This window comes from Hibiscus syriacus, unplaced genomic scaffold (genome assembly GCF_006381635.1).
Source record: "Hibiscus syriacus cultivar Baekdansim isolate YM2019G1 unplaced genomic scaffold, ASM638163v2 tig00111105_pilon, whole genome shotgun sequence".
Classification (NCBI taxonomy): Eukaryota; Viridiplantae; Streptophyta; class Magnoliopsida; order Malvales; family Malvaceae; genus Hibiscus; species Hibiscus syriacus.
Window position 1 is genome coordinate 14,639 of NW_024062987.1, and position 14,567 is coordinate 29,205.

The window sequence follows — 14,567 nt, forward strand, 5'->3', positions numbered from 1 at the left end:
ATCTGGGCGGGCGCTCCTCCTGCCCCGGTCGAGGGCCGGCCCTGAATTCAGTTTGTTGAGTACATTGGATAATCGACAATTCCTTATTTAAGTTGTAGATTTGGTTCATGAACATAGTTCCCATTTGCATTTGTTCTTCCCTGCGTGCTTCTTTTTATGGCCAAATAATTTAGGATAAAAACATTAGACACAAAGATGGATCGAGAGAGGACGGGTGGGAGTAGTGGTCCTTTCCCTTAAAAGTTTAGAATTTTCATTGAAAATATGTTTTCGTCCCTCCCTAAAATTTTATAAATTTAAATTCGTCTCCATAACATAAAATTTTACATTCGTTCCTGATTTGAAAAATACTAATTAATATACCTAAAATATAAATAACTATCATAATCATGCATATATAATTTAATTTATTGCTATTGTTTTTGCACACATACATGTGATGTTCACATTCATGCATTTTAGTTAATGTATAGATCATGAGAATCCATTTTCTATTTAATATTTTATGCAAAAGAACAAATAAAATTATTTTCATAACATTTAATTCAACTTTACTCGTACATGCGTAGTATCATAAAAAATAAATAATTGTAATACAATCTTTTAAGGTTTAATTATGTATTATGCAGTATAAAATAAAATTACAGGGAACAAAATAAATACTAAGCTGTGTATTAAAGCTCTAGATCGGTTGTTAACACTCTTTCCATAAATTTTCCGGGAATAAAGCGTCATACTCGAAATTATTTTCGTTCCTATATTAATAAATCATTTTAATATTAAAATAAAGGGTAAATTACATATTTATTATCTAAACTATCAATTTTTGTCTGTTTTAGTACTCAAACTTTTAATTTTTTCAAAATTATACCTAAGTTTAGTTTTTTTTTTCATTTTAGTATCCTGTTAAAAATTTAACGTTAATTTTTTATTTTTTTTAAATTTAGGTATTAAATCGGATAAAAACTAATAGTCTAGGTATTAAATGCGATAAAATTTTTAACGATAATGTATTAAAAAATACTAGATATGATTTAAAAAAACTAAAAATTTATATAATAAAATAAATCAAAATTAATATTTAAATATTAAATATTTCCTTTATCCTAAAATAAAATGTTAAGTTTCGAAGCGTACGGTAACTCCCAGTGAAATTAAAGAAACTCGCCGGAGGGGATGGTGAAGTCAACGACGTCGGGACCCATCTACCTGTTTGTCACCGATATTCACGGCGACTTTCCAGTGCAAGTTACCGCTCAAAGACACCACTACCTGGAGTACGTGTCAGATATCCGGGCAACTATGCGACAGGCGGAATGAATTGATTGGATGATTCCAGCAACGGCTAATATAAGGTCCCTGCCCACAAATACCAGTCTAGTCTAGGCCCACTTTTGAGGCGGACATTGTGATTTGAACTAAAAACAATTTATTATTTTTAAGGAAAGTGGAATTCTATCGTAAAGATAGATAAAAATGTCAGAATAATGCAGTATAAAAAAATTTCCCCCCACAATAACATGGTTCAACAGTACATGTCTTAAGACCCCAGATATCTTGACGTATTCAGGCTAAAATCTTGCTTCATAAGATTACTCGTCGTCTTAATGTCGTCTGATACACGCATTAAATAGGTGCGATGCATGGATCGTACATTATATAATTATATCTGTATTTTTTGACTTTTAAACTTTTTTTTTTGTTATAAATACGCTCTCAACCCGTAAACATTTATATCAATCCCCTCAACTAGAAGAATGTCGTCGTTTGTTTATGTTAATTTATACATATTTCCATCTAAACGAAGCAGACCACCTTCCATTTTATAACTGAAAAAAATAAAATAATTAAATTAAATACTAAAAAATTAAATAATACAATAAATAAATAAAATATTAAATATAATAAAATATATCTTATAAATAAAATTTAAACGATATTTGGTTTCTGAAAGGATTTGAGAGGATTTTGTGTGGTGAAAATAGTTGAGAAGGGTATTTATAGGGTGAGATAGATGGTGTAAACGATCAGTTGGGACGGTGGGATGGAAAGTGCATAGCCACGCCTTCGGTATTTATTCTGCCCTAACGTGGGCTGCGCCTTACCCCACGTGGTGCCACATCAGCGTAATGCACATTGCATGGACTGTACCTTTCTGTAAAGGGTGTTAGATAGAGAATATTATCTCAAAGGGTGTCTGGTACATAAATATTTAAAAAAAAAGAAAGTGATTTTTAGGGAAAATGCCAAAAAATGCATAGTAGAAAAAGAATTTAACTAAATACGTCTAGTAATCGCATATAACAAAATTTTAGCCTGAAAATGTCTTAGATATCATGGGTCTTTAGGCGTGATGGAAATAATGTTGGAACCAAGTTATTGTGGGAAAAAAAATTTCACCTACTACATTATTCTGACATTTTTGACCTTAAAGATCTTAAAATACGGTAATTTGTCGAGAAAAATATTGGGAAAATTTAGTAATAAGTTATCTACTTATTTTTTTTGCTTTGGTTTTGATCATTTAATGATTTTTTTCTTCAAAATCATAACCAATGTAACAATTTGGTCACATATCATTAAAATACTAATAGAATTACCGACATAATAATTTTCTAATTTTTTCAAGATGATATAACATTATCTTATGATGATATATCATTATCACCGTTAAATTTCTAACGTCGAGTGAACAAAACGAAATCAAACCATAACATTAAGTATGATTTAAAAAAATAATAGTTGAGTATCCAAACAGAACTGCAAGAATAATTAAACGACTAAATAAGTAGTTTACTAAAAAATATATTAAATTGTATACAAGTATCATATTAAAGACATTAATTTATATAATTTAATTATATGTCATTTTATTTTAAATTTATGTTATTTTAAGTTACATAGCTCTCCGAATTTTGGCTCATTGTTACTTTCGTTCCATTTCTTTTTATATTTTGTTGTTCTTTAAGGTTTTATCTTGATTAATCTAAAATCGATCTAAGTCGTACATTTGATTTTGATAAGTAAATCTTTCAACGAAGATATTTTACATACATGAAAACTCGAATTTAAAACATTAATTAAACGATATCAAGCTCTTGAACCAACCGCATTGGTTGGTTAATTTGATATCTTATTACGAGTGATGCAAAATCAAAATCTACCGAAGTTAAAACACGAGAAGAAATTTTACGAGGAAAATCGAATAAATTGTTGTTGTAAAAAGTTATCAACCCAATCACTAGGAATAATTAAATAAAACCTAATGAAGAAAATGGGAACTATCAAAGGTATCAATGGCAGAAGAAAAAGAAAAAAACCAAAGGCTTTGTATGGGACCACCTCAAATCTGTGACAGAGACGGCAGAATTTTCATTTATTCGGCTGAGCACGGCTCAGACACCCGTTCCCTTTATTAATTTATTTAAACATCTTATCATCGTTTTTCTCTCTCTGTTGAATTTCTTTTTATATTGTTTAGTGGAAGGGGCAAAAAGAAAAGATGGGAGCTTTGTTTTTTTTTTGGTTACGGCCGTTTGTGAATTCTTCTTACCTTACTGTGGGCTAAAAACAAAATCTTCTCTCTCACACATTTCTAGTTTCAATCTAAAAAGAATATGGGAAGCAGAATCTAGGGTTTGAAAACACCAATTCTAACAAGGTCTTGTTTTCCCTTTGTTTCATTTGGTTTCAATTCTGCTGCAAGAAAGTTTGAATTTTGACGGACGGGTCTTTCTTTTTTTCCTTTAAAGATCTAGTTTTCCTGTTGAACCTTGTTGTTTTGATGATATGTTTTTGTTTAGTTGATCTTTGGTTTGGATAATTAGGGTTTTTTTTGGTTTTGGGGTTGAACATGGAGGAGGTTGAGGAAGCTAACAAGGCAGCAGTGGAGAGCTGCCATAGGGTTTTGAGTATTTTGTCTCAGCCACAAGATCAGATTCAATACAGGAATTTAATGGCTGAAACTGGGGAGGCTGTTTTTAGGTTCAAAAAGGTGGTTTCTCTTTTGAACTCTGGTTTAGGACATGCAAGGGTGAGGAAACTGCGGAAATTACAAGCCCCTCTTCCCCAGAGCATCGTTTTGGACAACCCTCACCACAGGACTTTGCAGCTTGGTGGTCACCATGAAAGCTCAGCTCAAGAATTGAGTTCACATGCCAAGAATTCTCTTTATTTTGGAACCCCATCTTTGGAATTGAGCTCAAATGGGAAAAACCTTCAGCAACTCACCGAACCAGCTTCGTCGGGGCATTACCATTTCCTCCAACAACAGCAACAGCTTCGACAGAGGTGGCAGCTCCAACAGCAACAAATGAAACATCAAGCTGAGATGATGTTTAGGGGGAGTAATAGTGGCATTAGCTTGAATTTCGATAGCTCTAGCTGTACGCCCACCATGTCGTCTACTAGGTCTTTTATTTCTTCCTTGAGCATAGATGGTAGTGTAGTCAACTTGAATGGTGGGGGTGCCTTCCATTTCAGCGGGGGTTCTCGTTCCTCGGACCAAGGTTCCCAACACAAGAAGAAGTGTTCCGCTAGGGGAGGGGAGGGGAGTGTCAAATGTGGGAGCAGCGCTAAATGCCACTGCTCGAAAAAGAGGTTCGATATTATTTTTGGCATCTGTATGGAATCATGCTCATGCTCTTGATATTAGTTATCATAATTGCTTTGATCCTTTAATGGAGCTTAATTAGTTACTCTCTGTTGGCAGGAAACAGAGAGTAAAGAAATCAATCAAGGTGCCTGCAATCAGTAACAAGCTTGCTGATATTCCTCCCGATGATTATTCATGGAGGAAGTACGGACAGAAGCCAATCAAGGGTTCTCCTCACCCTAGGTAATGATCGTCATCAGACCAAGATTCGATATGCTATTATGTGAATTCTGGTGTTTCCCTGTTCTGTTTTGCTTCAAATATAGGTGCATATAAGAACTTTTGGGATTGAAATTAGACTAGGAATGGAACAAGGTGAACTTATCATATAAACGAAAGGGCTTGTTACAAAATAATGATTTTATTGTGTAGCAATATCATTAATGTTTCAGTTTCGTTAAGATAATGGTTTTACTGCATTGAGTGATTTATGATTACCTTAGTCTCGAAGATGTTAAAAGGTAACTTTCAACTGTTGAAGTTCAACCCCTTGCGAAGTGAAATCTTAGACGATCGAGGGAGGTCTGAGCATGGCCAAGCGGAATGATGATGCATTTATATCTTTAATGTTTAAGTGGGTTATCAGCCATGGCGTTAGTTGCAGTTGCATGTTTGAAGTGTTTTTTAGCAAGCTTGTTACTTCGATTCATGTTTAGAGAAATTCGTCTAAATTTATCGACTTAAAAGGCTTTTCCTTTTCAACTGGTGTGCAGGGGATACTATAAATGTAGCAGTATGAGAGGTTGCTCTGCAAGGAAGCATGTGGAGAGGTGCTTGGAAGAGCCATCCATGCTTATCGTTACCTATGAAGGTGAGCACAACCACCCAAGGAAACCATTGCAATCGACGGCGACATAGTAGTCTTTGGGGGAAAACTGCTAAAAGATCCGCTTTCAGCCTAGTTAAACAGTTGGCTTGATTTGCTCCGGTACATATCTTGCACGGTTCGAGCATGGGATACATCGGAGAGGTTCCTGGTTCTTTCCTTCCATTTTTTCTTCCTTGTCAGCAAAAGAAAATTGTAGAATTGGGGGGGGGGGTTAGAACTGTAAGTACTATTTCATCTTTCATTGCAATGAATGGTGGAAAGGGGATTGAACTTTTGGAATTTAATGGAAAAATATCATCAATGAAAAATGCTTGGAACCAAACCAGAAATGTTGAGAATGTCGTCTGACTAGCAAGATTTGGTTAAATGGTCGTAAAGTTGTTCGTGACATGATTTGCATACAGAGCTGGAGACTCTGATGTTTTGCCGAACCATGTCTTTCTATTTTGTTGGTGTCACGTGAACTATTATTGAAGTCAAATCTTGCTGAGGATTTGGAACAACGCACGTGAATTTTGTAGACTAACCAACATGGGCAACATGCTTCAACAAACACATTGCAGTTCCAAAATGGCAATCCCTCTACCATTGGCATTTCTAAAGCTGTAAACGATTGACTCGAACTCAAGTATTGTTCATTCTGACTATATTCAAAAAGTTTAAAGCTGAGTTTGACTCAACTCGTAAGTTAGGAGTTTAAAATTGTCAAGTTTGACTCTAGCTCAAAATAAGAAAAATTAAAGCTCTAATAGATTCGAAAGCTCACGAGCTATTTGATGTCTGACTCAAAAGCTCACGAGTTTAAAATTATCAAGTTTGACTCGAACTTGAACTTTAAGTACATGAAAATTTTATATTGTGTGTATATATATAATTTAATTAAAAATAAAATATAATTCAGTGGTTGTGTACGAAATTCATATATCAATTAATATATCAAACATTATTTGAGTTTTCTCTTTCTCTCATATATTAAAATTCGATATATAAAAAATAACTGCAATTTATTAATCATTGAAATCATTTTATTCTACCTAAAAACCAATTCAATTTGCGTACTCAGCAAGCCCACTGCCTTCTGAAATTTCAAATTTGGGCTGAATATTGCAAATTGAATTATATAAAATAATTATAAAAAATAAAATAAAAATATAATTTTAACTCTAAAAATACTTTTCAAACACAAATTATATAAAAAAAATATTTTTCAACACAAAAATTGCAGAAAATAACTTTTACATAGGTTGTAGATTTAGCAAAAGACTTTTTCTAAAGTAACTACTCTGTTCTTTTTTTCCCTTTTCCGTTTTGAAGTACCATGTCCAATGTAAGATATGATCTACAGGGATTTAAATTAGGTTGCGATCGCGTTGCGTTTATCACGGTTGCGAATTTAATAGATACTATTACGGTCATTGAGGATATCGTGGTCGTGAATTTTTTTAAATGAGTTGATTTTTTAAAAAATGAAATAGCGGAAAAATAATAAAATAGCGGTACGCTATTGTCGCGATTGGCCGCTATCCGTTAAAATACGGCTGCAATCTATCGTTATTGGTGTGATTTCTCTTTCACACTGCTATTTTTTGAATTACGGTATCAGCTGCCGCCACGACCGCTATCCGACCGCTATTTAAATCTTCGATGATCTATAAAGATCATCTAAACATAATAATACCTTACATTTGTACTTAATTCTGAATAATATAGTTAAAGATTCATATTCATATGGCTAAGGCTAAGCATGACGGTTGTCACTGCTACATTGTAAATAGAAGTGTGTTACTAGGGGATGGAGTCATGATTTTAGTTCAAAAGGGGCAAAGTGTAATTAACAATAAAAACCAGAGAGACAAAATCGAAATAAAAATAAATCAAAATTTAAAGATTTAAACAGATAATTATACCTATATTATTTAATGATAAAAAATTTTGGAGGCAGTCGCCTCCCAAACTCCTACTTAACTCCGTCAATGTATGTTACATTAAATAAATTTTACTATATTCGCTACAAATGGTACATTTTAATTCGCATGAAGCAAAAAAATTGTAATTGACAACATCTCAATGAGGTGCATAACTCAAAACAAAGTAATCTCAACTCAAAATTGATATTCAATGTTATAAATGATAAAATTAAAAATTCAATGATATAAACGAGTTAATGGGTAAAGTTCAGTGATACCTAGTGTAGGGTACCCAGAAAAATAAAGTTTCTCGTTTTGACACGGAAATCTCATTGATTATAAAGCTCAACTAGAAATATATATATATATACATACATACACACAGAGGCCGAATGAGAACATTTTCTTTAGGTAGAGCATGCTTGAAATGTGGGAACAGAATGCTATTCCAAAAGATTGGTTTGACTTTTAAGGCTATGTATTTTTGTAATATACAAATAACAGTATGGGATGCATGTGTACACCTCATCAATGATCGATTCCCTTTGCTTTTGGAATAATTCATATAGGCTACTGCCTTGATGGGTATAGAAGATAAGGGGAGGCTTTTACTGAAAACCAAAATGGAGGTGAAAAAGGTTGCCTATCATCTGTTTCTGATTTTATCTATGATGACAATAAACAGAACTGGTTCCTTTTTTTCCTGCAAATCTAACATGGAAGTGTTTAATGCAATTTTCCTGCACGTTTATATTTTGTCCAAAAGATTGATAGCTGATATCACCCACAGGATGTTTTGTAATTTCCATGTTAGATTCACTGTCTTCAGATGTCATCATGAATGTTTTTGGAGCCATTTGACTTTGTACTTTAGAGTGATGTATGCTACTTCAGTCCATACATGTACGCAAGATTTTAAATATCGAAGTGAGAACTTATTAAGTTATATTAAAAATTTAAAGGTGCAAACAAGAAATACAAAAAAAAAATCTAAATTATATGAAGATTTAAAATCTACAGGGATACGAACGACCGTAGTCCAGCATCCATCGGTCTATCAGCATGCATGCAATCATAAGCTAAAGCTTCAATAACAGTCAGAGATGTTGTGAAACAAAGCTAGATGGGAGTAAGAAGTTGAAGATTATCATGATAGTCTCTTGGCCATGTCTACAGAATTTGAGTCCTTTTTACAGTAACAAGAAAATAGGCATGTTTTCTTCTTCGACAAGTTACCATCATAATCAATTAGCCTTGGAATCTGCAGATGCAATTGAAGAAAATTTTACAACCCCCCCCCCTTGTTACTGGAATCATTTAGGTATAATAGGTATACTGCTGATGAAAATCAACAGTTCTTCGTATTCCCAATAAGCCCTTTTTTCTGACAAATTCAAGTTGTCGTTTAAACACAGGGAGGGAGCGGATTTTTCTTTCTTTTTGCTTTACAAGAAGAGCATTTACTTTAGATGCCAAACTGTGTTAAGCTTAGGGTTTAAGCTTGGCGTAAAACTAGCTTTTCATTTATATATATATATATATATATATATATATATATATATATATATATATATATATATATATATATATATATATATATATATATATATATATATATATATATATATATATATATAATTTCCTACAATTAATCTCAGTATCTGATTTTGCTCATCTAAAGGTCCGAATCTGTATAAAATTAAAAGAGTTTTATAATGTGTAACAATTCTAAATCTACGTAATGTTAAAATAATTTTACATTATGCAAAATGATCATATCCATATATATATATATATATATATATATATATATATATATATATTATATATATATATATATATATATATATATATATATATATATATATATATATATATATATATATATATATGCGCGCGCCATCTCTCATTGTTTACGAAGGTTCTCCGCCTGCTTCCACCTTCCTTTTTATACCTTAGTGACAAGGAAAAAATCCTTTACTTGAATTCATAGAATTAATAAACTCAAAGGTCAATGCCCTTAATCAAATTTTAGATGCTTAAGTATAGGTAGCTGCTTGAGTTGCCCTCAAAAGCATTAATGGAATAGCATTTGAATAAGAAAAATATTTACCATGTATATGTATCAAGGATGTGATAATTTGAATCAGAATCCAATACGAAAATCAGTTAAAATACGGCTCGAATTTAAATCGGTATTAGAAATTAAGCATTTATAAACATGTGTGAAAAGCAAGGGCAAAGGTAGGGTTGCAAGTGGACACCATGTCATGTGACCCATTAAAGATTGTCTCTTGTTCACTACGTACGTATTTAAAGACCCCCATGGGAAAAATATATAAAAATAATACTAATAACTATGCATGGCGCAAAAATTTAAAAGGAAAAACGCACTTATCCTATTTCCATGTTTCTCTATCTCTGAAAAAACTTTGTCATCTCTCACTCTCCCTCCTCTGATTCTCAACCCTCCGATTTCTTCGTCTTCCTCTTGCGGATTTCTAACATGAAGTGTTGCGGAGAATGTTGTCTGGTTCGAAGTCATTCATGTGGGTCTTACATGTCTTTTGAACGATTTCGGACCAGGCTTCGTTCCCCCCAACTTGGTTCTATTTTCATGCAAAGAGAGTAGATATGGAATCAAGAGAAGCCAGAATTGGAGAAGCTGGAACTAGATTTAAAGGTAGAGTTTTCAAAACCCTGATTTTCATGGTTCTTTCTTTTCTCCTCCAATAGGCAATAGTTGTCTCAATGTGAACATTGACTGCAAAAGTCCGGTCTTCATCCATCTTTCTTGCTTCTTTCTTTTAATATGTTTTTGGGATTATAAAAGTTACTATACAACTTTGTGCGTGATGGAGAAAGGGAGTAAAAGTGAAACTTTATATTTACCGCTTTCTTTTCCTTTTTGGCCTTACGGATAGTTATTTACCGGATTCCATGAGGCATGAGCTATATATCTCCCGGGTGGGGCAGATATAATAACTCATGGTGGGTCAAATTTCATATGAAAACTAAACGAAACCCCATAAATTTTCCATGTGAGTCTGGTTTACACGTGAAGCTCATAATTCGGTGGTGGGTCAGATCTGCCGGTGGTTGTCACTTGCCGGCATGTTGTGCAATTTGTGATGAACATGCAGACGCAGCAGTAGTTGAAGGTTGTAAGAAAATGAGATGAAGACAGTATATATGAAACGGTTTGTTTGTAGTAAATATAAGGTCTTTAGATTCTATGTTGGGTTGAACAAACCGGAACCTAAGTGCTTCCTTTATTGGGTTTGAATAGGAATTGAGAGATAGGTATTGGAGAACTGACAACTACCGAAGCACACCATTCGATCTTTGCTGCTGATGTGTGATGCCATTTTTTCCATGCAATAATGTAAGGCCACTTCGCCAATATCACATGACTGGCAATATATATATATATATATATATACATATTATGTGCGATGGCATTTTTTTTATCATCCTATTGTGTTAGCATATTATTATAATTACTGTTTCGTATGAACTAAGCACACAATCACAAGGCATCGCTTGCCATATTAAAAATTATATTATAAATATAACTCTATCAACCGAATTTCGTAAATATTATTTAAAAAACTTTAATATTTCATCTCTTTAGATCAATTTTAATATCTTTAACTTGCAAATATGTATGTATATGCTTTTTATGTTGTTGGAGAAGAAGGGAATGGTTGGGATGAAATTATAGGGAGTTAGGTAGAGTAGGTACTTAGAGTTAAATTCTATATAAGATACATTAGATTCTATCACATTATGGCATCCATTCTTTTGAAAAAAATGTAATAATATCATATGTAGGATATATAATTTATATTTTAAATTATTTAATTCTTATATAAATTTTAAATTTTATCAAAATAAATGACTAAACTTATATTATGGATAATTTATCTCAACTCACTGAATAATTCTCTTGGAAAAGTTGCTCAAATACATTTCTAACTCAACTCAAGATTTCAAAATTGATTTTATTTAGAAAATAAGTTTAGTTAGTTATGTATGTTAAGGCAGTTTTCACATTAATATTATATGGCAGAATAGTGTGAATAATTTATTTTTTTTAATAATGAAAAACGTTAGAGAAATTAAAAGAATGTTATAAAATAACTATTCTTCATATCCCCAGAGTAACTTATTCATAGATTTTTTGTCCTTTGGGAAGAACTAATAAAGAGACCTTTATTTAAAAAATATTGGACCAGTTAACACAACTGCAAGTGCAGTTCATTCTAAATTTAAGGCCCATTAAAACAACCAAACAAACATCATATGGTAAATTTCATTCGCATGTCCAGTCCAGCAGATTGAACAAACAAAAAAAGTCCAAGAAGAAGCAATTGTAGTTGGCTAATCGAACTCTTCCCTTTCCTCAACTCTGATGGGGAACCCGCCTTTCATCTTAGCCGTAAGATGAGCAACAAACACCGGCTGAAACCCTTGCTCCACTGCCGGCACCAACTTGAACCGCCTTAGAACACCCGCCACCAACCTTTTCATCTGCAAGAACGCCATCTCCTTCCCCAAACAAATCCTGGGTCCGGCGTTGAACACCGGATAAGTGTAAGGATCTCTCCCGACGAAGCTCCACTTCCCCGCCTCATCTCTTTCCAACCATCTCTCCGGTTTGAACTCCGCCCAATCGGTACCCCATATCTTCTCCATCCTCCCCATCGCGTAAGGAGCGTACGTCACCATATTTCCTCTCTTCACCTCTGTCCCGTCCGGCAGAACAGCGTCCTCCACCGCCAGTTTTCCATCCGTGGGTACCGGAGGATACAGTCTCATGGACTCGCAAAGCGAAGCATGAACGTAAACCATGTCTTTAACTTCCTCATACACTGGCGTATCCGATTTCTCTTTGATTTCTTTGAGGATTTCTTTCTCCACTTCAGGGTGTTCGTATATTAACCAGAAAAACCACGTCAAAGCCGCCGACGTTGTGTCGCGGCCGGCGAGTATGAAGCTGATGACTATATCCGTAACGAAATTCTCGTCAGAATGACCGGAGCTTAAGAACCTTGATAAGAGATCAACCGATTTCAAAGACGATTTATCAGCTAATTCTTGCTTCTTTTCCCTGACAATCTTCTTCGCGAAATCACGGACCTGAGCGATAGCCATTTTGAGTTTCCTCTCCGATCCGATATTGAAAAATCGCTTGATTCTCCAAGGTGCCGAAAGAGGATCTCGGAACCTGCCGGAACTCAGCTGGGTAGCTTCTTCAAACGCGTCAGCAAACTGGGTTTGCGGCAAACAAGGTAACAAACAGGCAGGGTCATGTCCGAAGGCGATCTTGCAGACGTTGTCAAAAGCAAACCTCTGAAGAACATCTTGCAAGTCAAGCACCGTCTCGTCGGAAGCGGCGTCGGAGAGCACCGGAACCAAACGGTCGTGAAGCTCGGTATCAACGACGGTTTCAACAAATTTACGAAGAGATTTAGTGTTGAACTCGTGACTCGAAAGTTGCCTCTCGAACTTCCAGGACTCCCCGTCGGCATTAAAGATACCATTTCCTAGAAAATCAAAGAAAACGCTAATGAAGAAATAGCCTTTGGGGTAGTTATTGAAATTGGTCTTGAGAATATGGTGGACATTGTCGGGGTTGGCAGTTAAGATCCAGCGGTAACCGAAGACGAGGTGGAGTGTGTAAGTTGCTGAGGGGCAGTTCTGGAGGATTTGTGTGATCCATTGGACGCGGTTGCTTAGATTGGATTTTACCGCAAAATAGGAACCGATGATTGGGTAACGCTTGGGCAAAACATCGGATTTCTGGGATTTTGAGTTTTTGTTGAGAATGAAGAAGAAAAGTGGGATGGTGAGGAAGAAGATGATAGGTAAGGTTAGCAGCTGGATAAACATTGTTATAAACCTAGTTAAAGAGGAGCTGGTTTGTGTATTATAACTGGGTAAGAAGATAAGTATCAACTGGGCAATGAGCGTTCTTCTTCCACTACTGTATATTTCTCTATTATATATTTGCAGGATAATGGTAAGGGGTGACGAAATGGACGCAGCAACTTTTCATTTTATATTAAGTAAAAATAGTAATTTTTTAAATAATGAAGGAAAAATACATGTTTAATACTCCAACTATCACTTTTATTCTTTTTGGTCACCCAACTACTTTTTTGTTTCAAAATCATACCTAACATTATGTGTTGGTTTCATTTCGGTCACCTACCGTTAAAAAATTAATAATAGTGCTGATGTGCACCATAAGATAATGACATATCATTATTGAGAAAAAATTTAAAATATCATATTGTTAATTTTTCTATTAATAGGTGACCAAATGAAACCAAAACATAATATTAGATGTTATTTTTAAACAAAAATAGTTGGATGATCAAAACAGTAAAAATTTGATAATTGCAGCGCTAAACATGTAGCTTACGCAATAATAAAATATTAAATACATATATAACACACGTCTAAGAAACAATTTAAATAAAATACCTTTGAGTTCAACCAATCAATAATAGTTACTTTCACCGGTGTACTTTGAGTCAATCAACCATAACATTATTAATCTATTTAAATAAATGCTCGATGAACCTTTTTTTCTACGTAAAATATATATGTTTGAAAATTTAATGTTTGAATTCAAACAGTATATTTTTATTATAACATCAATTTATTTTAAATAAATGCATATAAAACACATTAGTTTACTGTAATAATAATATAAATATTTACGTCAATATTCGTGTATATTTATAACGCTACTTAAAAAATTAAATGTAAGAATAAGATATTATTATAATATAGGTTTTGATTTTGATTTAGATGAGGAAGAGTTTGATTAGGGACAACATACGGTGAGGAGTATACGTTTAATGTTTGAAATCGAATAATTTAATCGATTTAGAACGGTAGAACAAGTAGATAAAGTTATATAAGATGTTTATTTTTATTAGTAATTTTATTATTCAAATAATTAAGTATTTTTATATTTAAAAATTTATTATATAATTAAAGTTACATGTATTTAGATGTTATTATACATCTGAATGTGTTTGAATAATTATTATAATTTATAGGTATTATTAATTTGGATGTAATTAGAAGTCTCTCATTGCACTCTTTAATTTCTACCAGAGAGGAGAGGTGTAAGTAATTGCACTCTTTATTTTTTTTATAA

At 33.5% G+C, this 14,567-nt stretch overlaps 2 protein-coding genes across 2 annotated transcripts; one reads left to right on the forward strand and one right to left on the reverse strand.

Annotated features, from left to right (window-relative positions):
• Positions 1-3,402: 3,402 nt before the first annotated feature.
• LOC120153935 (probable WRKY transcription factor 21) lies at positions 3,403-5,796 on the forward strand. The gene is made up of 3 exons (XM_039165795.1): positions 3,403-4,599; positions 4,712-4,837; positions 5,368-5,796. The coding sequence occupies exons 1-3, from the start codon at positions 3,854-3,856 to the stop codon at positions 5,510-5,512; spliced, it is 1,017 nt and encodes a 338-aa protein (XP_039021726.1). The 5' UTR covers positions 3,403-3,853; the 3' UTR covers positions 5,513-5,796.
• A 5,856-nt stretch (positions 5,797-11,652) lies between these two features.
• On the reverse strand, positions 11,653-13,371 carry LOC120153720 (cytochrome P450 94A2-like). Its single transcript, XM_039165620.1, has one exon. It carries the CDS (start codon positions 13,283-13,285, stop codon positions 11,774-11,776), a length of 1,512 nt encoding a protein of 503 aa, XP_039021551.1. The 5' UTR covers positions 13,286-13,371; the 3' UTR covers positions 11,653-11,773.
• Positions 13,372-14,567: the final 1,196 nt, after the last annotated feature.